Source organism: Phascolarctos cinereus, unplaced genomic scaffold, assembly GCF_003287225.1.
Source record: "Phascolarctos cinereus isolate Bilbo 61053 unplaced genomic scaffold, phaCin_HiC Scaffold_4;HRSCAF=312, whole genome shotgun sequence".
Classification (NCBI taxonomy): domain Eukaryota; kingdom Metazoa; phylum Chordata; class Mammalia; order Diprotodontia; family Phascolarctidae; genus Phascolarctos; species Phascolarctos cinereus.
The window spans coordinates 570,931,277-570,959,054 of record NW_027555847.1 but is presented as its reverse complement, the minus strand read 5'-3'; the positions used below and the strand labels follow the sequence as shown (position 1 = coordinate 570,959,054).

Below are 27,778 nucleotides of genomic sequence, written 5' to 3'. Positions count from 1 at the left end.
GAGGATAATGAAAACACTTATCTCAAAGGTCTGTTTCAAAGATCAAATGCCTACATAAATTGATTTGCAATCAGTGTGTAGTCTAGTATGTTCTACTTACTTAAATACTGCATTTCATTATGAATCAGACCTGCCACTATACTACTTGGATGACTTTGGGCAAGTCAGGTAAAAGTCAGGGCCTCAGTGTCCTCAGAAAAATAAGAGGGTTGGGCTAGGTGATCTCTAATGTCCCTTGCAGCTCTGAATCTCACCTTGTTACCCTACTCCAAGACTGGAGCTTGGCCTTCTTGGTAGGGTAGAATTTAGATAATTGAGAGAGGGGAAGAGCACATGCTAGAGAGTAGAAAGTCATGGCATGATTATTTGGAAACATAGCAGTCCAGGATTTGCACGGCTGGACAAATCTATCTTAATCTAGTTATTAATTTGGAGTGTGGGCATCGGGCTGCTGCCGCTAACCATCGTTCTCTACATGGAGAACCACCACTGCCACATTCCATGGGAAGATAAGACTTTGTGTGGGCTACTCTTCCTTGTGTGGGTACTTTCTTACCTACCAACTTCCTAAAGGTTGTGTCTTGAAAAAGGGAAGCAGCAGTGGGGGGAAAAGGAGGCTGAGAAGCAGGTGGAAGTGGAAGTAAGTGACAGCGGTTGTCTCTGCCTTCGATTATGACCTACTGCAATTCCCTACTTATAACCAAAACCGGCTCTCCCTTCCGGAGCATGCCCAGTCTAGCTGCTAGCGCCACATGGAGTTTCGGTGAGTGTCGGATCCATTTCGCTCCGGGTTTTATGAACTGCCGAATGAGAAATTGGGACGGAGGAGGGACGTGGGTAGAGCGGTGGGTTCAACCCTGCGACCGGGCACGGGAAGGGCTGGGGCACTTGGGGGAATGTCCTAGAGAGAGGTTGCCTTCCAAGTCCCATCAATGCCTCTTAGACTTCACTTGATGCCCTCGAGGGGGGCAGTTTCCCGCCGGCCGGCCCCTCGTGGGCATCCTTGGGACCGAGGGGGAGGGCGGGGCTGAGTTGGGCTACTTTGAGCCGGGACCCCAGGAACCTTGGGAGGTCTTCTGCTGGCCACGCTCTTCCTCCTTCTCTTTTCTCTTTGCCCCACAGTGAAGGATCCACAAGACCTCGGGGACCTAGTTGAGCGGGAGCTGTTCTAGAGGTCACATTGGCCTGCCAGTGGGGAAGGAAAAGGAAGGAGGGGAGGAGGGAGTGGCAGGTCCCGGCCACGCTCGCATTTGGAGAGGATTCTCCCATTTATTGTTACATTGGAGGTGTTGCAATAGGGAACGTCCCGCTCCGGGATCGCAAATGCCCACCCTTGCCCATAGCAGAGAAACGTGTCCGCGTTGGGTTCTCTACTCCGGGGTCCCGGACAAAGAAAATAGTCCCCCTCCAAGAAGAGCGTAGTAGAGTCCCCCTAAGCCTTGGCCAGACCCTCTTCAAAGGCTCCTGTCCCAACTCCGTGTCTGGAGATGCCCACTTAGCACAGCATCCCCCTCCTCTGCACTTCAAATCTCTCCCCCCCCAACTTCTTTCTCAAGGTCTTCAAGTCACATCCCCAAACACTGTCGGCTCTTTTCTTCCCGTGCTCCCCCTCCAAACTGACCAACTTAAAGAACCTCAGGGTCGCGCGCCGCCGCCCCCCCCCCCCCCCCCGCGGAAAGAAGCTCGACCCTGCGCGAATCCGACCTAGGTAAAGTCGGACGGGGTGTGCAAGATACTTTCCCGGGGGGCTCCTCCCACCGTTCCCCTTCGGCTCCTCCCCTTCCGTGCACAGCTTGCTCCCGTTCGGGTTCCGTCCCAGTGCTGAACCCGAGGCTCGGCTCCCGCTCCCACCACCGCCCCCCTCCCCTCCCCACTTCTCCTCCCCCCCACCCGCTCTTGCCCCCTCCCCCTCCCCTCGTGGCGGCCCCGAAAACCCGGAGAAGTGGAATTCCCCACCCTCGAACTCCGCCGTGGCTCGGGCGGTCGCACTGGGCATGCTCAGTAGCCGGGGCAGGGTTTTTTTTTTTTGTTTTTTTTTTTTGGTCGAAGTAGGAAGCTTTTTGCACTACACCGGAGAGGGGGAGCGGGGAGCCACCCGCCGCCGCCACCGTGCAGCAGCAGCAGCAGCGGCGGCAGCAGCAGCCGCCCCACACTTAGCCCCGCGTCGGGAGAGCTATGAGCCGGAGCCGGGCCGCCGGGGAGTGAGGGAGCCGAGGGGGCGAGGAGGGCGAGTTGCGCAGCTGCTCTTGCGCACAGCCCCAGCAGCGCCGCCGCCGCCAGCCCCGCACTGGCATTGGAGTGCGAGAGGCTCGTCCTGAGCTCCCGGGCAGCGGGGAGGAGGAGGAGGAGGAGGAGGAGGAAGCGGAGGCCACACAGGGACCCAACTGAAACAAAGTGTCGGCAGCCCGGCGGCGGCCCCGGCCCCCTCCTCTCCCCCCGACCCCGACCCCAACCCCTCTTCCCTCCCTCAACTCCGCCCGGGGACTCCCGCCTGGCCGCCCACCATGGCTTCCGAAGAGCTCTATGAGGTACCTACCCTCCCCCCTCCCCGACGCCCCCCCCCAACCCGCCCCGGAGGGGAGCGGACCGGCCCGGCAGCTGCCCCCTGGCCCCCTCCCCAGCCCCGCCACCCTCGCCGCCGGGGGCTGTTTCCAGCTCGACGGTCCTGCTCCTCTCCGGTGGCTCCCCGCTCCCCTCCCCCTCTCGTCTTCTCCCCCCCCACACCCCCCCCCGGGCAGCAGTTTGCTGGACGGGAAATATGTGCGAGGAGAAGACGGTAAAGTGTGAGGATTGGCCTGTGCCCCACTTCGCCTCCGAGATGAGCCCAGGCGGGCTGGAGCGAGCGGGCCGGGAGAAGAGACGCGCACGTTTGGGCTGGGCGGGGTGAAGGGCGACTTGCTGCTGGCTGGAAGGGGCTGGAGGGAGAAGGCATCGGACGAGGGCAAAATATGTCGGGGGGGGGTGTTGATTTCTCGGGGGGGAGGGGGCGCGGCGGCAGCGGGGGAAGTCATGCTGACACCATAGACTTGCTCAGACCGTGCAAAAAAAGTGTTCCTGGTGTGGGGTAATGGGTGTAAAGCCCCTGTAACTGTATGGCGGGGGACCGGATCGTGGTGGGATAGGGTTCTTTTTTCTTTATTTCCACCCCCACCCCCTTGCTTGCAAAGTGCAGTACTACCCATGCTGCCCTCTTGGGTATCCAGCAAGTCGGAGGGATGCAAAAGATCACGTTAAAAACGCTCGAGTTGGCCACATGCTTTCGTTAGTTTTTAGCTTTGTGGCAAAAGCTAGGAAATTTAAATTTAGCTCTGATGTCCTGTCATTCATTCGTAGTATCCATGGGGGGGGGGGACTAACAAGAAAAGGGTAGTGACCAGAGCTCTGTAAGTTAAGTGACATGGCTGAGCCAATTCTAACTCTTTGGAGTTTGGAGGTAGCAGTTTTGCAGCTTCAAAGTGACTTAAATGCTTAGTGATTCTTAGTTAGAACTTAACGTCTTTAAATTTAAGACTTCCCTAGGAGCATAGAACGTTAATTATTTTGAAGCCTTCCTGTTCTGTTGAACAGAATATATAGCTATTCACTGGAGAAAAGATGGTGGGTCTCATTAATGCTGACTTTAAAATCTACCTATAATGATGGTGATATAACGATAATAATAACATTTATAGAACACTCATATGCCAGGCACTGAGCTACGCTCTTTACAAATATTAACTCATTTAATCTTTACAATAACCCAATGAAATAAGCATTGTCCCCATTTTAGAGTTGGAGAAACTGAGACAGAGAGGTTAAGTGACTTGCCCAAGGCCATACAGCTAATAAAATAAGTGTCTGAGGCTGGATTTGAACTCGCACCTTCTGGATGTCAGGCTTCTTAAAATCTATTTGTCTAGAACTCAGAACTTTTGTATGCTTTGTGATTATGTTGGATGTGTTGGTATGTATTGGAGGCTTAAACAACCTTTACAAGCATAGACCTATAACACTTGTGAATGCTTAATAAATACCTAGCGATGACAATGGTCTCTCCTAGGTATATTTATTATTGATGTACAAACTGGTGTTTTTTATTGACCTCTTTCCAGTGAATGGTGAGAGTTCATCACATACCAGCAATTTGCTGTTTTTGAAAAATTGTAGGAAGTTATCAGATGGATGCAACCATTGTAGAACCTCTGTAATTTATTTATAATCATGGTTTGGAAAGGTCAAATGTCAAATGGTTAAGTTCAATGTCATCTTAGTCATGAATTAAAGTGATCTACTTTGATTTAAAAGTATTCCACAAATAAGTACTTGAGTGCCCTGTATTCAAGGCACAATATACTCACTTGTGCTCTTAGGAATAAAGTAGGGGAAACAATTATAAGACAATAAATGATAAGTTTAAAAAAAGAAATAGTATTAAAAGTAAGGAGGGCAAAGAAGAGAAGTAAAATTTTGAATCCTCAAAGCATCTCTAAGCTTTCAGTGGCCATAGAAAATGACGTGAGCTTGGAAGCTTGTTGGAGACCAGAGTACTTTAGTTTCCTTGTCAAGTTAAGTCTTGATTTTATAGATCTAAGGAATTATTTATTCTTTAATTTTGTTGTGTTGGTGCTTAAGTATTTTTGTCCGTCTTCAATAGTTTCAAGTTTCCTAGTTATCCATAATAATTTGGTCAGTGATAAGTATTTTGAAGTAACTGCTTCTCCTATAAATTTTTCTCAATAGATGTCTAAAACATTTTCACTTGTATATTAATAAGCAAAAGTGTCTTCATCCCATTTCCCAGTTTTTCTTTTCTAAAATTAGGGATTAATGTTATATTTTTATCATGTTTACTTTTGATAGGACTGCTGAAGTAAATGGGCATGGAAACACCCCGAGTTTGTCTTTCATTAATAGAAATAGAGTGTCCAGATCAGGGAATATAGTGATTCATTTGTAGTTTGTGTTTTTAGGACATACTTTGGAATATTTTTATCCAGATTTGTGGGTAGCACGTTTCTAGAGTGACATGGACAAACTCCAAAAGGCAGGTGATATGGATGGTAAAAGGTCTTGAAGTGGCAACTTTCTTATGAGGAATAGTGGAGGAAACTAGGATATTTTAAGAAAAAAATTGAGTAAGAATAGCTAACATTTATGAAGTGATTTAAGGTTTGCAAGGTATTTTGCATATATTATTTCATTTAGTCCTCACTAAAATCCTGGAGGTAGGTGACACTATTATTCTCATCACACACAAAAAAACCGAGACTTAAGAGTTTTAAGTGACTCATTCAATGTCTGAGGTAAGATTCAAACCTAGATCTTAACTTGAAGTTTATTGCTTTAACCAAGATACCACCTAGCTGACTAGATAGCTGTCTTCAGATATTTGAAAGGTTGTTAGATAAGAAGAGTGAATATATTTTTGTCTTCCAGTTGGCAAAAGTAGTTAGAATTTGTATGGAGATAGATTTCAGCTCAGTCTAAGGAACCTATTAACAATTAGAGCTGTCCAACAATGGAACATGTTCTCGCTTAAAAGTAGTGAGCTTTTCCTTACTTGAAAAGTTCAACGAGGAGCCAGATGACCCCTGTCTCTGGTGTTCTGGAAAGATTTCCTGAAAAGATTGCTAGGGAGATTGAAAGGGATTCCCTATAAGGTTCCCACCAACACTGAGTCTATTAAGAACCCCCAGCTCCTTCCACTATGTAAAAAATAACAACCACTCTTATTCTATTTTCTTTCTCAGTGAAAGCCACCAACCTTAAAATTCCATGTCATACTAAAAGGAATTCATCCATTAAATTTAAAAAGACCCCCAGGAGAACTTTGAAATTAATGTTTTAGGGGACAGGGAAGTAAATAGGTTATATTTTGGTAATTCTGACCAAGGAGTAAAACAGACACCCACATAAGAAAGAAGACATTGCATATTTGGAGAACATGAAATTTCTTTTTTCGATGTTGATGTTGAGATGTCCCACTTGATGAATTATAGTAATATCTCCTACTTTATATTTGATAATGGAAAATCTGCTATAAATTTTACTACCCTTTAGAGTATGTAAATTACATATTCTCCCCTTAATGGTCATTCTGTTGAGAAAAAGTTGAAAAAGTTCAAATAATTTGGTCAAAATGGAAATAAACTTTAAGAATGAAACATTCTACCTATGGTTTATAAAAATGAAAGGAAAATAAAAGCATGATGAAAAATTATGGGGTAAGACCAGGATTTTTAAGAAAAAGAATGAAAGGTAAGTGCCATTTGAATCTCCATTCACTTTGGGGGAAAAGTTCCATTTCTTCTCACCTCATCCAAGATAATCCTGTACCAAGACTAGGAGGAGCAACATTGTACTGTTTCAAGATCTTTATCTGTAGTTCAAATGCAAGTCACTAAGATCCGAAGATATTGCAGTCAGTGGATAATTTGCATGTTAACTAAGCTGTACCAGCATCTCTTCTGATTTTAGTATAGTTGAGATTACTTGAGGAAAAGCAGAAAGAAAATAAATTTATTAAAACTGTTGTGAATAGGTGATCTGGTTGATGGTGGGACAGTTAAGCCAGACAAGTGATGTTCTTTGTCTTTGGAAATTATCAGAATACTTGATGGACACCCTAATTTTAAGTGCTTATTTTATGAATTGTTGGAGATATGGGAAAATTCTTCATGTGTAGTTTTTCTGAGGCTGGTACATGTTTTCCTTGAATTTATAGAAATGTTTCACTTGGCTTACTTACTTTTATTCTTTGTAGTCATCCTTGAACATTTTTGGTTTTAAAATGTTTACCTTTTAAAGAAGCTTAAAATTCTTGAGCTTGTTTGTTTTGAGTCCAATTTAGTCAGAACTAGGTATAACTGACTTCTTCCCTTTTTCATTACTGACATTGGACATTGCAAGTCAGAATAATGGGTAATGACTTACCTGATCCATTTGCCGATTCATGGTTTTAAATATTTATGGTATACAGATGCAATCCATGATTTCACATGGTTTAACCGTGTGGTTGGGAGAAGTTGGGAGACTTAAATTGTAATCGAAGCTCTGTTCCTAATTAACTATGTGACCTCCTTATCAACCTTATTTTCTTTCTGTGTTGTCTGTGAAATGGAAGGATTAGAGTTGGGTTATCTTTTTAAGTTTTCTCTTCAGTTCTAAAATTTAGACAAGTCTTATGAGGGGGGAAAAAAACCACAAACCGCTGCTGCTGTTGCTTCATAGCACTTGTTCCTCAAAACTTTGTGAGCTTAGGTTTTATTTATCCTACTTCAAATGAAGAACAGAGAAGCAAAGGTTAATTGATTTGCCCAAGATCACTGCTAGTCTTTCTTTCTACTGTTATACTAACCACACTGACCCATCCCTGAAAATGCAAAGTAACAGTTGCTCCAAAGGGATTAGTCTTTTCCTTGTGGTTTCCTCCAGAGTATTTGTGCTTCTTATTTTACTGTTACAGCTCCCTGTAACTGCTGCCTCTTGATCCCAAGTCTTTTGGCCCTAATCAGTAGAGAGACTGGGAGTCAAGGATTGTTAGGGAGATCAGAAGTCATCTAAATATCTCTGGATTTACTGTTGTTATTACTATCACCTGGGATTGGGAGAGTGAACTGTGTTTTTGTGGATCTGTTTTTATTTACAGATGACTTTTCCTAATTACGGAAGTCTTAGGGTCTTCTGCCATGTTCTTCCTCCACAAACTCATCTTTATCTGCTTTCCTTGTTTTAGTGGCTAAAATTGGGAATAACTTAATGGATATTTATAGCCAGTTCTTTGTTTCTGCCTTTCCATTTCTGTATTTCTACTTGTCTATAGGATGTTTCCACTTAGATATTTTGTTAACGTCTGAAACTTAAATAGGGTAAATTGAGTGCTCAGTTCTCAAATCTTTTCTTCAGTTCCTTACCTCAAGTCAACTTTTTCTAGTTTCTTGTGCCATTGAAATTCTACTAGTCCTTAGGTATATATAACTATAGAACCATTTTCAACTTTACACCTTCCACAGCTAATTCATGACCAAGTCTTGCTGTTTTTTCTTCTAGAAGACAACCGTTTTAGAAAAACATTTCATGCCACTACCATCCTAGACCAGGCCTCGATTTTCACACCTGAGTTTGTTACAGCAGCCTACTAGACTGGTTGGTCTGCCTGCCCCTAATACCGTCTTTTTCCCATTCTGTTTTGTACAGCTAGTAGAGTAATCTTTTTCAAATGTAATTTTCTTCCTGTCACTACTTTTTATCAAATTTGAACTGGGGCCTGGCTTTCGAGGCTTCACTATCTAGTTAGTAGTTCCTCATCTTACTATAATTCTTACTATTCCTAAACTCTACAGTAATACTTGATTAACTTGGAATCCCATACCTTGAAATTTGTGAACTAAACTGAAGTTTTTTAATCAGCAGAACAAAGAGTTTCTTAATGGCTTATCAATTATATTATGAGGTGAATACTTATTAAGAACAATCTTCACATGCAGAAATAATGTTGCTAATTAACAATTCATCCTTGTTAAAGTAGAATCTCTACTTTGTTAGCTTAGTTTGAATTAACTTGGGACTATTAAATTTTTTCTCAATTGAAATTTTAAACTTCCTACTTGGTCCAAATTAGTCAAATTTATTTCCACACCCTTCTGCTTCATGCCTTTGTTCTTGTATAAGCTATTTCTGCCACTGGATAAATGTTCCCCATTCCTAATCACCATAAAAACTATTTGGACTCACCTCCAGAACATCTTGCTTTTTCTTCTTCTTTTTTTTTAATTAATTAACAAGCAGTTTTTAAATGTTTTTGTTCCCTTTACTAGAGATACAAAGACAAGAATAGAGATAGTTCCTGCCGTCAAGGAACTTAGATTTTATCAGGAGTCGGTACACTGTCAAATAAATGTTCCACCTACAGTAGAAGCCTTCTTTGCCACAAAGAAGTATAGCTAGGTAAACAGGAGAGGGGAAAAAAAACCCAACCCATGGACAGAGTCTGACCGGTTGTCTTGTTTCACGTCTTAGGCCTCCACCTCTCCAAGAGGAGGAAGGCTTACTTTACCAGTTCACTGAAGTCACAATTAGTTGCTATATTAATCAGAGTTCTGAACATTTGGTTTCCCTTGTAATCTATGTATTTTATTTTGTGTATTTAAAAGCATTTTGAGTAGATGTTCGTGGATTTCACCAGACTATTGAAGGGAGAGGGGGCAGTGGTCCATAACAAAAAGAAGGTTCAGAACCCTTTGAATACCCTGGGCTAACTATAACTAATCCCTGGGCTAGACATTAAGTCAGTCAATGACTTTATTTCTTGAAACTCTTTCTGTTATCTATTCCTGTTCGATTTGGCAATTTGGTGTTATTTTAATCCCAAATTATCATTGCTATTGAAATTAGTACTTTAAATGATGCTAAATACAGTTAATACTATTTTGTCTTTTAGTAGCTTAGTCAAAACTTAAGTTTGTTCATGAAAGACAGTGTAGTGTCTAAATTTGTTACAGTTTGGTATATGATGTTAGAACGTTAAAGATTGTTTGAAAGAAAAACAGCAATAGCATTCATAAAATACTTAAAGCTGAAGCAGAGTTAACATGTTTACCTCCCCTGTCCTATTCTCCCACCATGCAGGCTAATGTCTTTATTTCATTGGATTTTTTAAAGAGTTAATCTTGTTTTTTGCAACACATCCATCTTGGAATATATCCCTACCACTCTCTCTACCTAGTAAGCCATCCCTTGTAACAAAATACTGACGCACTGTCACTGCAGCTGTAAATTGGTCTGCTGCCTACTGTGTGCCAGGCACTGAGCTGAACATTTTAGAGATCTTTCATCTTCACAGAAATCCTTAGGTGTGTGCTATTATTATCATCCCCATTTTGCAACTGAGGGAACTATTTACGATATGTAAATTACTTTGAAATCATGCTGAAGAAGTATAGCCAACTCATCAAGAGTATATGATATATATTCCACACTAATAGATGCCCACCTTAGCACTGAAGGGAGTGAAATACATTTTCTCAGCTCCTCCAAGGCCAAATATTTTGGTCATTAACATTACACAACTTTCAATTTCCCTTTATTTTTATTTTTTCCATTTATATTATCTTAGTCATTGTGTATTGTTTTCCTGGATTTGTTCACTTGACAAGTTGATTTCTTTTGTTTCTCTGAATTCCTCATAGTCATTTTTTCAACACTGCAGTAATAATCTATTACATTCATGTACCACAATTTGTTTAGCCATTCCCAATGGGTACTTACTTGATTTCCATTTCTTTGTTACACTTAGTTGCCTCTCCCTCCTTATTAGAGGGCTGGTGCTTGGAACAGTAAACTCCTCCCAAAGACCTCCTTTATAGAAGGTTTAGATTAGAACTTTCCATCAGTAACTCTGCTGGGTTTCAGCTCCAGAAAACTTGGGCTTATTAGCACAATGGGAGCTTAATAAATGTTGATTGAATTAAATTATCACAAAAAGTACTTCTATGAATATATAGGTATGAATGGGGTTATTCCTTATTGTATCTTGGGGGTTTGTGGTTCTCACTAAAGTTCCTTGTGTCAAAGGGTAAGGCTGTTTGTCACTTTTCAGCATTAATTTCAAATTGATTTACACATGTGTAAATAGTTTACTCAGCTGTAAAATGGGGATAATAATAGCACCCACCTCATGATTTTTGTGAGGATTAAGTGAGATAATATCTGTAAAATGTTTAGCGTAGTGCCTGGCACATAGTAGGTGGTGGGCCAATTTACAGCTTTAGTGACAGTGTATTAGTATGCCTTTTCTGCAGCCTTTCCAACATTGGCAATTTCCACATTTGCTAATTATCTGTATTTGAGATGAAACTTGTTGTTTATTTGCATTTGAATTAATGAACAACATTTAAAAGTTGTTTATTATGTGCTAAGCAATCTGGATACAGCTAGAAAAGCTCTCTGAGATTTGATAGGAAAGTTGAGAAGGAGGAGAATGGAATGACCCATGGTCCTTTGGGCATTGACAGGGCTGATGGCAAGCAAGGTCTAAGGTCTGAAGGGCATAGCATTAGAACAGATAAGGTCCAATGGAATTTAGGGCTCAGTAGCGGAGCAAGGCCTGCTGTTCCATCTTATCGGAAGGATTTTAGTTGGTGGAAACCCACTAATAGTGGCTATCCCATAGTGTCCTTTTCCTGGACATTCTCTCTGCTATTACACTTGGCAGTGTCATCAACTATCTGATTCTTGAATCTTGTTTTCTAGCCTAACGTCTTAATCCTAATCTCACATATCTAACTACCCATTTGAACAATCTCAAAATGTACATAGACATTTTAAAATCAACCTGAACTCATTACTCTTCCCCCTTACCCCCAACCAGTCCTCAACCCTTTTTTCTTCTGAATTTCCCTGTTAATGTCCAGGGTATCACCATCCTCCAAATTACTCAGACTTGAAACCTAGGTGTCATCCTAGACTCCTCACTGTTACCCCTCATGTCTGATCTGTAGCCAAGTCCTGATCTTACCTTCATAACATCTCATATGCCTTTTCTTCTTTGACACTGCTACCGCCTCTAGACTATTGCTAGCCTTCTGGTTGGTCTTGCCTCAAGTGTCTCCCCACTCTTGCCCATCCTCCACTTATCTGTCAAATTAATTTTCCTAAAGAATAGGTATGACTACTTCACCCCTCCTTTTCTGCTGTCCCCCAGTTCAGTAAACTCCAGTGGATCATAATTGCCTCCAGGATTAAATATAAAATCCTCTGTCTTGTAAAGCCCTTAAAAACCCGCTCCCTTTCTTCCCTTTACAGTCTTCTCTTACACTTTCTTCGCTCCCCTGTACACTGCCATCCAGTGACACTGGCCTCCTTGTTGTTTCTCAAACACCTTCAGAGTAGGCTTTTTCGCTGGCTGTCCCTTATACCTGGAATTCTCTTCCCTCATCTCTGCCTCCTGGATTCTCTGACTTCTTCAAGTTTCGCATGAAATTCTACCTTCTGTAAGAACCTTTTTCCAATCTCCCTTAATGGTAAAATTCTTCTTTTTGTTGATTATCTTTGATTTATCCTGTATATATGTTGCATACACATAGTTATTTTCATGTTATCTTCTTCATTAGACTGTCAGCTCCTTGAGCAGGGACTGCCTTTTGAATTTCTTTGTATCCCCAGTACCTGGCACATAGTACATAAGTGCTTAAACGACTATGATTGTATCCCTGTTAATCCAAGGGATGATCGCCCATGTCTACCTGGCACCTGGTAAGTTGGGTGGAGCTAGGAGAATCTGGCCTATAACCCTTGGGAAGAGAAGGATTGGGCCTGAGCGTCAGATTGGAACAGGGGCTCTCAGTTCATATTTTTTAAGCGCTCAATAATTAGGGAAATAAATAAATTTATTTATTTTTATTTCTTAAAAATTTATTTTTCATTTTCAGCATTTACTTCCAAGATTTTGAGTTCTAAATTTTCACCCCAACTTGCCCCTTCCTCTACCCCAAGATGGCATGCATTCTGAATATCCCATCCCCTAGTCTGCCCTCCCTTCTATCTCTCCACCTCTTCTCTTATCCTTTTCCCCTTCTGTTTTCCTGTAGGGCAGGATAGATTTCTGTACCCCATTTCCTGTATTTCTTATTTCCGAGTTGCATGTGAAAACATATTTTTTTAAACATGTGTTTTTAAAACTTTGGATTCCAAATTCTTTTCCCTTCCTCCCTCCCCACCCACCCTCACTGAAAAGGCAAGCAGCTCAATATAGATTCTTCAGGGTGGTATGATAAGGGGTGAGGTGTTTACTCCTTTCCTGGCCTAGGCTCTGGTCCATAAGTGACCAAATGCTCTCTTTTCTCTCTTGGAACTGTAAGGAGGATTTCCTCTCCAGCCACTACAAGCTCCACCACGCCTGCCCTCCTCCTCACCCCAGGACTGCCGCCCGGAACTGTGACCCAGTTCCAAGCTTAAAAATTCCCTTCCTCACTATAGCTATGAAAGGTACTTTATCTTATTCTCATCTAATTTTTTGTAAAAGACTTTATCTTCCATTGTAATAAGAAGAAGAATAATACTTGAATAGTACTTGGGGAGAAATAAAGAGGCAATGCAGATTATGGCATATGTTGTAGTAAATGCTAAATTCCTAAAAAAGATGAGCTTTTCTGTTGCAAAAATAACATGGTATCAGTAGCTTTTCCTATCTTAGAAGTGAATGGCTGTTCCTTGCTACTTTGAGAATCTTCTTTAACTGCTCTAAAGTATCCCTAAAGTGCCATGAGGTTCTCAAATGGCATTAGTGGTTCCTCCAGACCAAAATGGAGTTGGGACTCAAGAGTTTTTTCCTCACCTCCAGCAACTAAGAGGCTCTAGCCATGCACATCATGACTTAGGACCAAGACTTTAGTAGTAGTCCTTTTTTTTCTGTCCTCATCTTAACCCTAGTAAATGGTGCTTAGTATATGTTTTTGAATTGAATAGAATTAACTAAAAATTTCCATAAAATAATTGTGGCTGAGTCTGGAGGTGGAGAAAAGAAATTATTTCTGAACTGATGATAATGGAAAGGATCAATAAGTGTGTTCAGGAATTTTTTTTCTATTGTCTTAATATCTTTTGGGGCCTTATTTTTGTGATGGTAAGGTATTAATCTTTTGATAAACACCTGTAAGATTTCTATTTGTCTCAGAATTGGCTTATTAGAGTTCTTGCAAGTTTTTAGTGACTACTGTGAAAATGTTAGTCAACTTTTTTCCTTACTGTTTTTAAAAAATGAGAACACAGTGAAAAAATTTTAACTTTGTTCTGTTGTCTTGGTCTCATGTATATTCATTTTCTTAAGATACTTTCTCTTAAAGTCTTGAAGCTGCTGTTAATCCAGCAGACCTTTGTTAATACACTAAACATCAAAAACATATTTTGAGGAAGAAGCAGAAGTGTTTTTCAAACTTCATTTTGTTCATGAGATGATGCTAGTAGAACCCTAATTAAGATGCTGATTGTTCTTTCTTGGTCATAAAACTCATTAATGGGTATAACACATAAGGTATGACTGAAGCAATGATAATGGTGTGCTTGTACGCCTTTACTGAATAAGAGAAGCGCTGTGGTGATCAGAGAAAGGGCATGATTCTACTTGATGCAGCAGCGTTGTTTAGGTTGTCCAGTCAATCTTGTCCTAGCAACTGTGGTGAAGAAAAGTACATGTTTAGTGTTGCTATGAAAATGAGTACTGTTATTTTATTTTACTTTGTGACTGTTATTTTAGAAATAACAGTATTATCAGGATTTGTGAAAATTCTGTTCACACATAAAGGTGATCAAGTTGAATTGCATTAATAAATGTTTATTGAATTGAATAAATCTACAAGTGATGCACTGGATATGTTAAAAAGAAATTTGTGGGATAAGGTGAGGACAAGTAAATGGTGTCAACTTAGAAAAAAAGAGTTTAAAGATGATAGGAAAGATAGTTACATACAAAGTGGTTAATGAATGTCTTAAAAAGTTAAGTGATTTGGCTCATTCATAGGCAGCTAGCTTGGTGCAGTGGAGTGCTAAACCTGAAGTAGGAAGACCCGAGTTCATATATGCCCTCAGTCACTTCCTACCTTTGTGACCTTGGGCAAGTCACTTAACCTCTATTTGCCTCAGTTTCCTCAACTCTAAAAATAGGGATACTAATAGCACCTACCTCATAGGGTTGTTTTGAGGATCAAATAAGATATTTGTAAAGTACTTGGTGATATGCCTGGCACATAGTAGCCTCTGAATAAATGCTTCTCTCTCTTCCTCTCCCCCATTTAAATGAACTGTTAAGAGTGGTGACTGTGAAGTGTTACCTTACTTTGAAAGAAAAAGCTGAAAAAAGTGATAATACACATTTGAATGATGAGAAGGAACAGTGTGGATTCACATTTGTTCTTTTAGTCAAGGAAAATTATATGAAAAAAGTATCTTTTTGATAAAAATAAGTTTTTTAATAAGACAGTATAATTTTGCATTGGAACTTTTAACCAGCGTGACCTTCTCTGCATTTACCCAAGTTCCAGAAGTTTTGAAACTTGGGAACTTTTGACCTGACCCCTCTGAGCGACATTTATTAAACACATATTCTGTACAGAGCACTATGCTAGGAGCTTGGGGAGAAGAAATGTTTAGAAAGGACACAGTCCCTTTTCTGGTAGTTTATGTTTATTACCTTGGATGTGTATTAGACGTGTGACCATGAGCACACCTCTCAGCCTCATTTTATGATACACAGACCAATGTAAAGTTTACAAAACACTTAACATACATTTTATTTCAGCCTCATCAACTCTGAGGTATCTCCTTTAGGCTGCATGTTATTCTTGTATTTGATTCATTTAGCATAACATCTGCAAACAGAAGCATTTGTAGAGGATCTTGCCAACTTGCCATCTTCCAGTTTGACTGTATGCTAGACAGTCTCCATAATAGTGTCTGATTCCTTTGGTGAGCATATATCTATCTAATGTACCACTTTACATAACACTTCTTATTAATAAACAGGGTTATGGAACAAAATTATCTTTGTTTTGCATCTTTCAAAGAATCTTAAAACTTTAAAGATGTTGTATGGAAGGCACTTTGTTGGATAGGCTGCATTGGTATAAAGCAGCATTTTGTTTTATCCAGTCAAATGCTTTCATTGTCAATTAAAAAACTAAGTACCATGGGATCTTGATTCCATATGCCTTTCAATCATGTGTGGGATTATTAAGATGTGGTTGGCTGCAGAGCATAGTTTGCCAAAGCCTCTGTTTTTTCTTCTATCATCAAGGATGACTTTGTGTAGATTATGCTCATAAAAATTTTGTAGAGATGAGAATGTAGACAGGTTAGTAATTTAGTGATATTCTCTTGGTTTTATCTTCTTGTAATAAGGTCTGGTGTTTATTATCATTATTTTAAGTTTGGCATTCACCTTTCTTTCAAATACTTTGATTCTTTAGCCCCTTCAAAATTGTCACTTCTAGTAGAGAGCTCTATTTGTACATGATCTAATCCAGCTGTTCTATCTTTTCCTTAAGTTCCATTTCTTTATAAGTTCCAGTAGGAACTAGAATGTTAGTCCATATGTAGTGGCTACGTTGCTTGTTGCTCTTTCATGATGAAGAGTTTGCTATAAAAAATCTTTCCGGTATAATTCATGTTTCATCTATTTGTCCTCCCATTTTCATCCTTAAATGCTCTTGAAATGGCCTTGTTTAGTAAGGTCTGCTTCTAAACTTTCTTTGAAACAGTTTTTCCTTTTACTGCTTCTTGCTTTGTGACTGGATGATATTCACAATGTTCCCCTATCCTATTCATTTTACAAAAGAATTTATTTTCTTAACTGTAGTTAGCCTTGGCTTTTATATTTTCCCACTTAGCCAGTAAATACCTGACATCTTGGTTGAGACAGTTTCTTAGCCTTCTTTTGTCTCCTCATTGCAATTGATTTCAAAGATAAAACTTCATGAAATTGTTATAGTTGATATCAACATCCTTTCTGCCATTTATTGCCCTTTTTACCACAGGAATTTTGTTTAGATAGTGCAGGTTGGAGTGGTGTTTTAAAAAATTGCATCTATTGTCTTTTTCAGTTTTATTCTAGTTCTATAGTAATTTTGAGCTTTACACTGACAAGTTGGTAGTGTGACCACATAGCTGATTTGGGAATGACTCACATCAGTAACGAGTTGTTTCCTGTTAGATATATATGTATACAGAAAAATATAATAATCAAAAACTATTAAAAGGTGCATAAGACAGACATATTAGGAAGTATAATGCAAAGGAGTGGGGAAAAGAGTGTTGGAGGAGTACTAGAAGGAGGCTTCCCAGAGGAGATGGCATTTGAGTGTGGCTTCAATGGATGTGTAGGAACTCGCCAAGAAAAGAAGAAAGAAGGAAAGGTTATTCTGGCTATAGAATGATTAAAATTATTGAGGGAGAGAGGGGGAAGATAACCAAGGGTAGAATCTTAAAGGTTCAGGAAAGAGAACAAAGAGATAGGAGTGACTAAAGAAGTGAAGGAAACCAAGAAAGTATGATATCTTCAAAGCCAAGGTCAGGGAGAATATCCAAAAGGAGGAGATGGGTGAATCAGTCAAACATTTATTAAATAACTTGGGAATGCAAAGACAAATGTCCCAGCCCCTTAAGGAGCTTATATTCCATAGGGGGACCATTCCATAGGGGGAGACAATGTCATCTATGTAAGTATATAAAAAAATAAATTTTAGGAGGGGATCAGAAAAAGCCTCATGAAAATTGACATTTCAGCTGAGTTTTAAAGGAAAACAAGGGATTCTGAGAGGCAGAGGGGGGGAGAGAAGCTTTCCAGGAATGGGGAACATTTAGTATAAAAGTGTGGAGATGGAATGTCATATGTGAAGAACAGCAAGAAAGCCAATTTGGCTTGACTGTAGGAGTTTGTGAAGAAGAATAATGTATGATAAGGCTGGAAAGTTAGGTTGGAATCAGGTTGTGAAAGGCTGATTACCAGCCGGACTTGGAGTCAGGAAGATCCAAGTTCAAATACTATCTTAGACTCTTAATAGCTGTCTGACTCTGGGCAGGTCACTGACCTTTAAGCCTTAGTTTTGTCATCTATATCATGGTGATTAATAAATAGCATCAGCGTTGCAGGATTATTTTGAGGATTAAATTTTTTAAAAAACAAAAGTGCTTTGCAGATCTTAAAAAGGTTATACAAATGTTAGTGATTATTACTACTAATAATAATGGTATAACACAGGGTCAAGAGTGGGTATGATATGAAAGCAGGAGAAGTTAGTGTAGGATAGATGGACTGTCGGAATAAGGAAAGGATATGATAAAGATAAATAGGAAGGTTAGGGTCAGTTGGGCAGAAATAGAAGGGTATTAGGTTATGGTCAGAGCAGAATTCCAAAGTGTAAGAATCTTAATAATAATGCCACTTATCTAAGGGATGGTATAGTCTAAGCTAGGGCCACATTTGGTTATGGTTGAAGTTGGGGGTGGGAGGGAAGTAAATGCTTATTAATAAATGCTTGTTGACATAAGGTTAGAGTGGTTAGCATGTTAAAATGATTACAAAGAATATATCCCTGAGAATAGTGGGAGTAGATTGGATAAAGATAGAGGGAAGAAAACTGTGGTTGTATGGCAACAAGAATGGGAGTGGAGCATGTGTGGTATAAATAGATTTTTATGGACTTGAGAAGTTATTGAAGGATGGTGGTAGAGGAGTAGTGTAGAAGTAACATTTGGAGTGTAACAACACCCATTCCCCACAGACCTTGTGAATTACCTGTAGGACTTGAAAGCCTGGCCTTAAAGCAATGTGATATACTTAGGAGAACACTAAGTTTAAGTTGAAAGGAATGTAGGTGTGTTTAAAAATGAAATTAAAGGATTGCAAGGCATTTTGAGAATATTAATTGGAATTTCCAAAAAAAGAGGGGCAGCATAATAGAATGGACTAGGATGGTTAAAATGGACCTGGATAAGAGCAGGTCTAACTGAATAAGGTTAAGGTTTGGAAGGAAGTAGTAGGAGAAATCATCATGTGCATCTAAGGGTAATGGTACAGAGTTACTGATTTGGAAAGCAGTATGTTCAGAGGTTAAATAGAGTGGCATGTTGGCAGCAGGAGAGGGATATTATTTAATTGAGAAAATTAAGGAAATTGTTGAAAGTTACGAACTTTTCCTGCTTAAAGATTAAAAACAGAATGAGTTGAAATGGGATGTACGTTGTTTGAACATACTATATTAAAGTGTACACATTAACTATTTTGAGGAACATGTTTTTTTGGGGGGGCTAGGCAATGGGGTTAAGTGACTTGCCCAGGGTCACACAGCTAGTAAGTGTTATGTGTCTGAGGCTGGATTTGAACTCAGGTCCTCTTGAATCCAGGGCTGGTGCTCTATCCACTGCGCCACCTAGCTGCCCCTTGAGGAACATTTTAGCTAAGAGAATGCAAATCTATCTGAGAATACATAAATGGGGGAATTTGGTTCTAATAAATGTCAACAGTTCTTTATTCATTACATGTATAGAGAAATAAGGAAAATCTTTTCTGTAGTCTCAAAAGGCTATAATGTATTAAAAAAAAATTCCTTGGACCTTAATGAAATCAACAGAAAATGGAGAGAGGCAGAAAATAGCCCACCCAAGAGAAAACCCTGTCTCCTTCATTTTTCTTAACTTATCAAATTCAGGCTTCACTCTTTAGTTACCTTCCAGGTTTAAAGTAACTTTTCCCAGAGCTGGTATTATAATAATTAACATTTATATTATACTTTTACATATATTATCACTTTTGATTCTCATGGCCATGTGAGGTGGGTAATAAAGCTTATTATCCTCATTATACAGATGGTCCTGAAGCACAGAGAGGTTAAAAAACTTGTTGAAGGTTATATCCCTAATAAAAATGACCAGTACTCATTAGTGTCACTTCTTGTATAGATGGGACAAGAGGATTGTCTTAAATCTCATAATTATTTTACCCATATAGGTGGGGGTGGAGATGGTCTCCTTATCATTTTTGGGTTAAGTAAAATGTTAATACATTTTGTAGTAACTAATTAATTCTCTCTTTCCTAATTAACTCTTTTTTTTTCTTAGAGTGTATACTTCTGTGCTTCTCAACCCTTCCCTGCAGGGGTGAGCCTCAGAAAAGAATAGAAGGGGAGAATTTTGGAGCAGGAATAGATTTTTAAAAACCATTGTATTCCTGATGACTGTTAGATGGTAGCCTTTTTTTTTTTTTACTTAATTTTTTTTTTAATCAACGAAATTTGCCTTTGCCCTCCTATCCCTCCCCTCAAAGAAAAACAAAACCCTTGTTACAAATATGTAAAGTCAGGTTAAAAAAAAAATTCTGCTTTGGCTATGACCCTAAAAATATCTCAATTTGTGCTTTTGAATCCTTCACCTCTGTAGCATGTTTCATCATGAGTCATGTGGTCATTATTGGTCAATTTGCTACTCAAAGTTCGTGATTCTTGCGAAGTTCTCTGTCGTTAGCATATTGTTAATGTATAAACTGTACTGGTTCTGCTCACTCTCTATCACTTCACATAAGTCTTCCTAGGTGTCTTTTAACATCATCCCCTTTTTGTTACAGCACAAGTGTCCTATCACATTTATATGCCATAACTTGTTCAGCCATTTCCCAATTTATGGGTAAAATATTTTTGTACCTCCTTAGAATTTATTTTACTTACGACTAATCTCTCCCTTAATCTGTTGTTAATCTATTTTGACCTCCCTTTTCACCTTTCCCTCCTGTTTCTGTTTATTCAAATGTATTTCTGTACCCAATTCTGTGTGTGTATATGTGTATTCTTCTCTCCCATGACCAAATCAGATGAGAGTGAGGTTCAAGTATATGCTGCTCCCCTCATCCCTTCCTCTTTGTTTATATAGGTGTCTACTTGCACTCTCTGATAATGAGGTAATTTTCTCTAATCTTCTCTTCCTTTGCTTTCCACACTAGGTTATTTCTCTTTCCATTCTTGTCTTAAGATCATCATGACATAAACTGAACCAATCCCAGATCTTCTGTCTAATTCTGCTCACTCTGGTGACCCCTGATAATGATAGGATTCAGAGGGAGACATGTATCATCTCCCTATGTTTATATATGTAAGTGGGTTGTCCTTGTTTAGACCCTTATGATTGTTCATTTGGGTTTACCTTTCTATGTTTTTCTTAAATTTGACATTTGAACTACAAAGTTTCTCCACAATTCTGGCCTTTTCATCAGGAATGCTTTGTAGTCCTCTGCTTTTTTTTTTTTTAATTTTTAATTAATTTTGAATTATCAGCAATCACTTCCATAAGGTTTTGAGTTTTAAGTTTTTCTCCCCCTCCCTCCCCATCTTCCTTCCCAAGATGGCACACAATCTGATATAGGCTATACATACAGATTCCTATTAAACATTTTCACATTAGTGATGTTGTAGGTAAGAATTAGAACCAATAGGAGGAGCCACCAGAAAGAGGAAACACAACACAACAGAAGAAAAAAAAATAGCAAAATAATATGCTTCGATCTGCATTCAAACTCCATAGTTCGTTTTTTGGATGTGGATAGCATTTTTGATAGCTTTTTTTTTTTGATAGTTTTTTTTGGTGAGGCAGTCAGGGTTAAGTGACTTGCCCAAGGTCACACAGCTAGTAAGTGTCAGGGGTCTGAGACTGGATTTGAACTCACGTCCTACTGACTCCAAGGCCAGAGCTCTATCCACTGAGTCATCTAGCTGCCCCATGTGAATAGTATTTTCCATTGTGAGGTCTTTGGAGATGTCTTACATCCTTGTATTGCTGAGAAAGGCTAAGTCTATCAATATTAGTCATCGCACAGCGTGGCTGTTATTGTGTACAGCGTTCTCCTGGTTCTGCTCACTTTACTGAGCATCAGACCATACAAGTCTTTCCAGGTTTTTCTGAAGTCAGCCTGTTCATCATTTCTTTATAACACAACAATATTCCTTTGCATTCATATACCACAACTTGTTTAGCCATTCCCCAATTGATGGGCATCCCCTCAATTTCCAATTCTTGGCCACCACAAAAGGAGCTGCTATAAATATTTTTGTACATGTGAGTCCCTTCCTCATTTGTATGATCTCTTTGGGATACAGCCCTAGAAGTGCTATTGCTGGGTAGTCCTCTGTTTCATTAAAGGTTTATTTTTTTCCCCCTTGTATACAGAATTACATTCAGTTTTGCTAAGTTATTCTTGATTGTAAGCCTGTATCTTTTGTTGTCTTCTGGAATGTGAAGTTCCAAGCTCTGTGCTCCTTTATAATAGTGGCTTCTAAATTATGTGTGATTCTGACTGTTTGCTCCCTGGGACTTGAATCCTTCTGACTTCTTGTATGTAGTATTTTTTCTTTGACCTAGAAGCTCTGGACTTTGATTATGATATTCCTGGGAGTTTTCATTTTGGATTTTCTTTCAAGAGGTGATAAGTGAATTCTTTCAGTTTTCACTTTGACTTCTGGTTCTAAGAATTGGGCAATTTTCTTGAATTATGATGTCTAGGTTCTTTTTTGGTCATGGTGTTGAGGTTGGCCAATAACTCTCTCTCTCTCTCTTTAGGCAGTTGGGTTTAAGTGACTTGCTCAGGATCACACAGCTAGTAAATGTGGTCAGATTTGAACTCGGGTCCTGCTGACTAGAGGCCCACTATGCCGCCTTGCTGCCCGTTATCCAGAGATTCTTAAAATTCTTCCTCCACTGTTTTCAATTTTTTTTGTTTTGTGTTTTGGATGGGCAATGGGGGTTAAGTGACTTGCCCAGGGTCACACTGTTCCCAATTTTTAGGCGATAATTAATATTTTCTCTTATTTTTTCAGGCTTGGTTTTCTTTTTTAATATTTCTCGTTTCTTTCACAGAGTTATTGACTTTCAAGTCCATTCCAGTATTCAAGGAGTTTGTTGCTTGGGCAAGGATTTTTAATCTCTTGTACCATGCTGTTAATGTCCATTCCATTTTTTTCTTTCATATCTCATTTCTTTTCCAACTTTTCCCTCTAGTGCTCTCATTTCATTGATTAAAAACCTTAAACTTAAAAAAATTCTTGCTTCGTATATCCGGGAATTCTAGTTGTATTTGCACCAAAGCTGTGTTTTGCTTTGAGGTTTTGAAGATAATTTTAATTTTTTTTCCAGTTTTATGTCATTAGTGTCCCTTCATTCTTATGTTTGCTCACCCTCTTAGCCTACTTCCTGATTTTGATTTAACTTGATGTTAGTCTGGGCTCTGGGTACTTGATCAAAGCTTGAACAAAGGGTTGGTCCTGCTGCTTTATTCTTGGGGTATTGAGTATTATATTTTAGATCTGTAAGCTTTCAGTGCTTCCAGAGTGGTCTGATGCAGGCCAAAGTCTGATGGCTGGCCCCTGCTCTTAAGCTCTGCAGATTTTCAACCTGGGTTTCTGAGCAACAGTAGACTTCTGCTGGATTGGGCCTCTATCACCCACTCACATGGGAAGTTCTGCTGATTCAGGGGGACAGAATCATAGGGTTCCATTTACTCTGAGATTCTTGCCTTGATTTTCTGCAGGCTTCAGACTGGGTTAGAAGGTAGAAGTGAGATCCTACTCTGATCCTGGGAATCTAAGCCACACTGTTGCTGTTGCTTGTTTCTTAATATCCTCCTTATTGGGCGCATTTCACAGGACCTAGGGCCATTCCCTGCCTTGGAATGTCACCTCTGAGGAAGTTTCCCTCCTTAGTCTACCTTGGAAATATGACCCAGAACTAGATAGTAGGTAATAAATCTTCCTAGTTGGCAACTATTTCCACGCTGTACGTGTGGTGCCCCAGTATGGGTCTTTGACATCCTCTTGTCCCAGTTCACAATTTCTCCCTGGATGTTGTACTCCCTGTGGCCCTAGACTCCTGATGGGACCTTGTCCCCAGTGGCCACAGATCTTTGTTTCTGTCTCGTTATGCTCATGGAATGGAAAATTGAGGTCTTTTCTTGGATTTCCCCAACAGGTTCTGTCTGGTATGATTTCTAGATCTGTTTTGAAGGGTGTTTTTTTGTTTGTTTGGTGAGGGAGAGGGCAAAAGAAGGTAAGGGTGGAAGCTTTTTGTATACATTTCTGAGACTCCGTTTTACATTTCTTTAGTTATTTTAACTGGAATTTCTCTTTATAACTCTTCCTGCTGGATTTTGTTGGTACTATGCTAAAATACTGATGGTTTATATGGATAAATTTTACATCCTGCAAATTTGTTATAGGTTTTAATTTTTTAATTAGTTTTTTACTTAATTGGCTAATATTCTTTAAACTGTTTTGTCTGCAGAAAATGGCGATTTTTGTTTTCTTATGTTCCTTCAAATTTCTTTTAATGTGATTGTTATAAATGGCATACCAGGCATTCTTTGAATAAATAATGTGATAATGAACATCCTTGCTTTAGACCTGATCTTAATGGAAAGGCTTCTAGTTTATCATGTTACAAATAATGCTGACTCTTAGTTTTAGATAGCTACTACTTATCAAATTAATGTTTATTTTTCATTTACCATGAATGAGTGTTATATAGTGTCAAGCTTTTTGTTATTGATATAATCATGATTTTTGTTAATAACATGGTCACCTATGTTCAAAGTTTTCCAATAGTGAAAACCAGCCTAATAAAACAAATGTAATACTACTAATAATGATAGCCTATAGTCTGATAATCTTTTTGATATGTAGCTGTGATCTCCTTGCTAATGGTTTTATTTAAAATATTTCTTGCAATATTGATTAGGGGCATGGGTCTGTAAGTTTCTTTCTGTGTTTTGGTTGTTGATGGTTTAGCTATCAAGATCATATTTTTATCTTAGATGTAGGCTCTCTTTAACTTTTTTTAAAAATAAAGTTAGTGAAATAAAGAACTTCAACCCATCGGTTCAGGGACTACAAACAAAAGGTACAGACACAAATGGAGCCTCAACAATGAAATCCTAAACAACGAATGGTCAAAGGGGAAAAAAAACCCATAGCAACAATTAATTATATGCCAACAAACTATAAAAAGCACAAAAGAGATTAAAAATTAGAGAAGAAATAGAAAAGCTGGAAATAAAAAAAAACTATGGAAGTTATAAATAAAACTCTAGTTTAAAAAAGATTAATGAAATTGATACATCTTTAAGCAATCTGATTAAAAGAAGGTATAAAATCAAATCAACAGAATAACAATGGAGCAAGGTGAACTCACAACAGTCAGAATTAAAAGAATAATTAGAACTTATTTAATAATTAGAATTTAAAGCAGTCAAATGCTAATAAACTGAGAAAAGATATAGAGGGATACCTTCATAAATATAAAATATCCAAATTGATATTAGACCAGAAAGAGATCTTAAATAATCTGATCTCCAAAGAGGAAATAAAAATAGTTGTAAAGGATTTACCAAAGAAAAAACACTGTTGATCCTGAACGAATTCACAGGAGAATTCTGTCCAAAGTTTTGATTGTTCTTTACAAATTCTCAAAAAACAGTTAGTACCCATACTCCACAAAATTTTCTCAAATTAATTATATGGAAGAACATGATAATGATGAAACAAGGTAACAATTTCTGAGATGCAGCTAAAACGGGGAAAAAATTTGTACCCCTATATATAGTAACAAAACAGAGAAAGAAAGGGTTAATAAATCCTTTGCTGTTTAAAAAAATTAGAACTCTATTATTGACCATTGATTTATTTTTGATCATTTCTCCCCCACTCATTCATGCCTTTCTGATGTACCTAGGCGTCAGGTGCCCCAAGTGTGCAGATTCCACTTCTCCAGAGACAAATTTGACTGCTCTAACCACTAAATCCTTACAGATACGTTGTAAGGTCCTCATCTCCCTTTATAGACTTTCTTCTTTTGTAGGACCATTCATCAATGATACCCCTGCCCACCACTGAAACAAAGCTTCCCCCTCTTTCCTCTTTCAGTCCCTCCCCTTTGCCTCCCTTACTCGTTCTCCTTCAGGTTGTCTTTTTTCCTGTTTATGTGAATTATTTCCCCTCTTTTAAACCTTTTATTTAATTACAGTTTATTACATATTTCTCCATCTTTTCTCTTCTTATATGTCGTCTCATTCTGTAATTTAATTCCACAAAAAAATATGGATTCACACATAGGCAGGATGTTGTGGCTTTTTAGTCCATGAAAACTCAGTTTTGTTTCTGAACCATCACTTCCATTTGACTTCTGCTTTTCACTCATGTCTCTTGATGTATATTTAGAAAGAAATCTCTTTAGGGTCTTTCTGTTGATATTTTGCTGTTGCATTTGTTCACCCTTCTTATATTTCTGTTGTCTTTGGTGTTTGATAAGAAAAATAAATCTCTTCGGTTCTAGTTTTCTAGGAATGTTTTGAACTTTTCTTTTATTGGTCCGTCTTTTTTCAGTAATGGTTTGGCTCAGATTTGCAAGGTAGAACATCTTGGGCTGCATCTTGTGCTCTTGCTTTTTTAGAATGTATTATTCCATTCCCTTCTCTGTTTTCTGTTGGGTGCAAAATAGTTTTGTATTACCGTGTTTCCTTTGTATACAAACGTCTTTTTCTTGGTCTAGCACAATTTGTTTCTCGGTACAATTATCAATAAATTTAACTACTGTATCTCAGCCTAGGATTTTTTTTTTCTGGAGGTAATCTATGGCTTCTTTCAACTGACGCTAACTTTTCTATGTTAAGATGTCCCAGGCGATTTTCTTGTATTATTTCTGGTATTACAGTCGTCAGATTTTTTTATTTGCCACGTGTCTTCTGGGAGACCTGTAATCTTAAAATTGTCTTAAGTATCTTATCTTTGAAACTAATGTTTAGCTGGCAGAACATGTTTTTCTTTTAATGTTACTGCTTTTAGTTTCTTTTCCAGGTTGTCCTTCACTTCAGTCTATTTGATTCTCAATCAGTTGTCATCTCTTTTGTTTCTTTGGTAAGAATTTCTACCATGGATTTCAAGTTTTTCTATTATGCCAATTATTTTTGCTGTACAGACTATAAATTCGACTCTCACAATTATTATTTCACTTTAACTCATTCATGGAAAATCCTGCTGTAGTCTGATGCTCTGTTCAAAATCCTCAAGAATCCTCTGCTTTCTCAGGTGTTTTTCTTTGTCTTGGAATACGTATTCATAGATTTTTTAAAAACTGTTTTTACTTAATACTTGATTTGGATGCCATATTACCTTCCATTAATAGTTTCCCTGTTGATTTATCTGGTTATATTCAAAGTCCTGGAGTTTCTATTTCTTCCTACAATCTTAAAACTTTTGTCTTTTTTGTCTTATTTTCCCTTATTGCTCTTTCTGATTCCATCCCTTTGGATGGTAGTTTCCCTGGGTGCTAGATATAAAAGCTTTTCAGTCATCCTCCCATGCTGGGCAGTTCATAGTTTGCCAAATATCAAAGAACTGTTTCTAACTGGGTGCTTGGCATGTTCCCTCAGACTTACTGAAGTGCTAACCCCAAATACCAACACCCCTTCCATGTTTACTGACTCCTCCCTCTTCTTCATCATACCTTCTGTTTCTTAATTTTCTGGCCACGTGGCATGACATTGCCATACTGCTATCAATGGTCAACCCTAGAAAATTTTAATATTTAGATCTCTTTTGTACTTGGGGCAGATGAGGGACAGAGAGCCAGCGGTTGTCAGGGTGTAGAGTTAAATTTTGTTGAAGGTGATTGAAAGTGGTTGAAAGTGGTCATAGGTTGGCTAGTGCAGCCCTGCAGCCAGGAGCATGGAGGGTCTTGAAGAAGTTGGTGCGCGGTGAGCATGCATTAGCAGTTAGGTATTACTGACCTTCTCTGCTATTAGCTTGAGTTTTTACCTTGTTTAGGCTCCTGATGATGAAAAGCCTCTATGACCCCTGATGATAGAATTCCCAAGGCATATGTGTACCAGATCCCTATATTAGATTGTAAACAATTTATCATTGTTTAGTGCTTCATAATTATCACTTATGTTTACCTCTCCCCCCGCCCTTTTAACAGTTTCTGTGCTTGTACTTTAAAGTTTCTACTCAGTTCTAGTCTTTTCTTCAGGAGTGTTTGGAAGTCCTCTATTACGTTAAAGTGCATTTCCTGAAATAGATATAGATATATATAGATACACACACACACACATATGAAGAGGGAAAGGGTTTAGCAGGAACAATGAGTTCTGTTTTAGATGTCTTTAGTTCCAGATGTCTCTGTGACATCCAGTTTGTCATATCCATTTGGCAGTTGGTGATGTAAGAGTAAAGCTCAGATCTCTACCCAATTTCTGCCATATTGCTTTCCAGTTTTTCCA

General features: G+C 38.9%; 1 protein-coding gene across 1 annotated transcript in view; it reads left to right on the top strand.

The window, feature by feature from the left end:
- The first annotated feature begins 2,447 nt into the window (after window positions 1–2,447).
- CDYL (chromodomain Y like) overlaps window positions 2,448–27,778 on the top strand; it is a 161,182-nt gene continuing 135,851 nt past the window's right edge. The window contains exon 1 of the mRNA XM_020973811.2: window positions 2,448–2,528. Within this exon, the coding sequence (XP_020829470.1) occupies window positions 2,505–2,528 (24 nt within the window). The 5' untranslated portion in view covers window positions 2,448–2,504. The remainder of the gene's footprint in view (window positions 2,529–27,778) is intronic.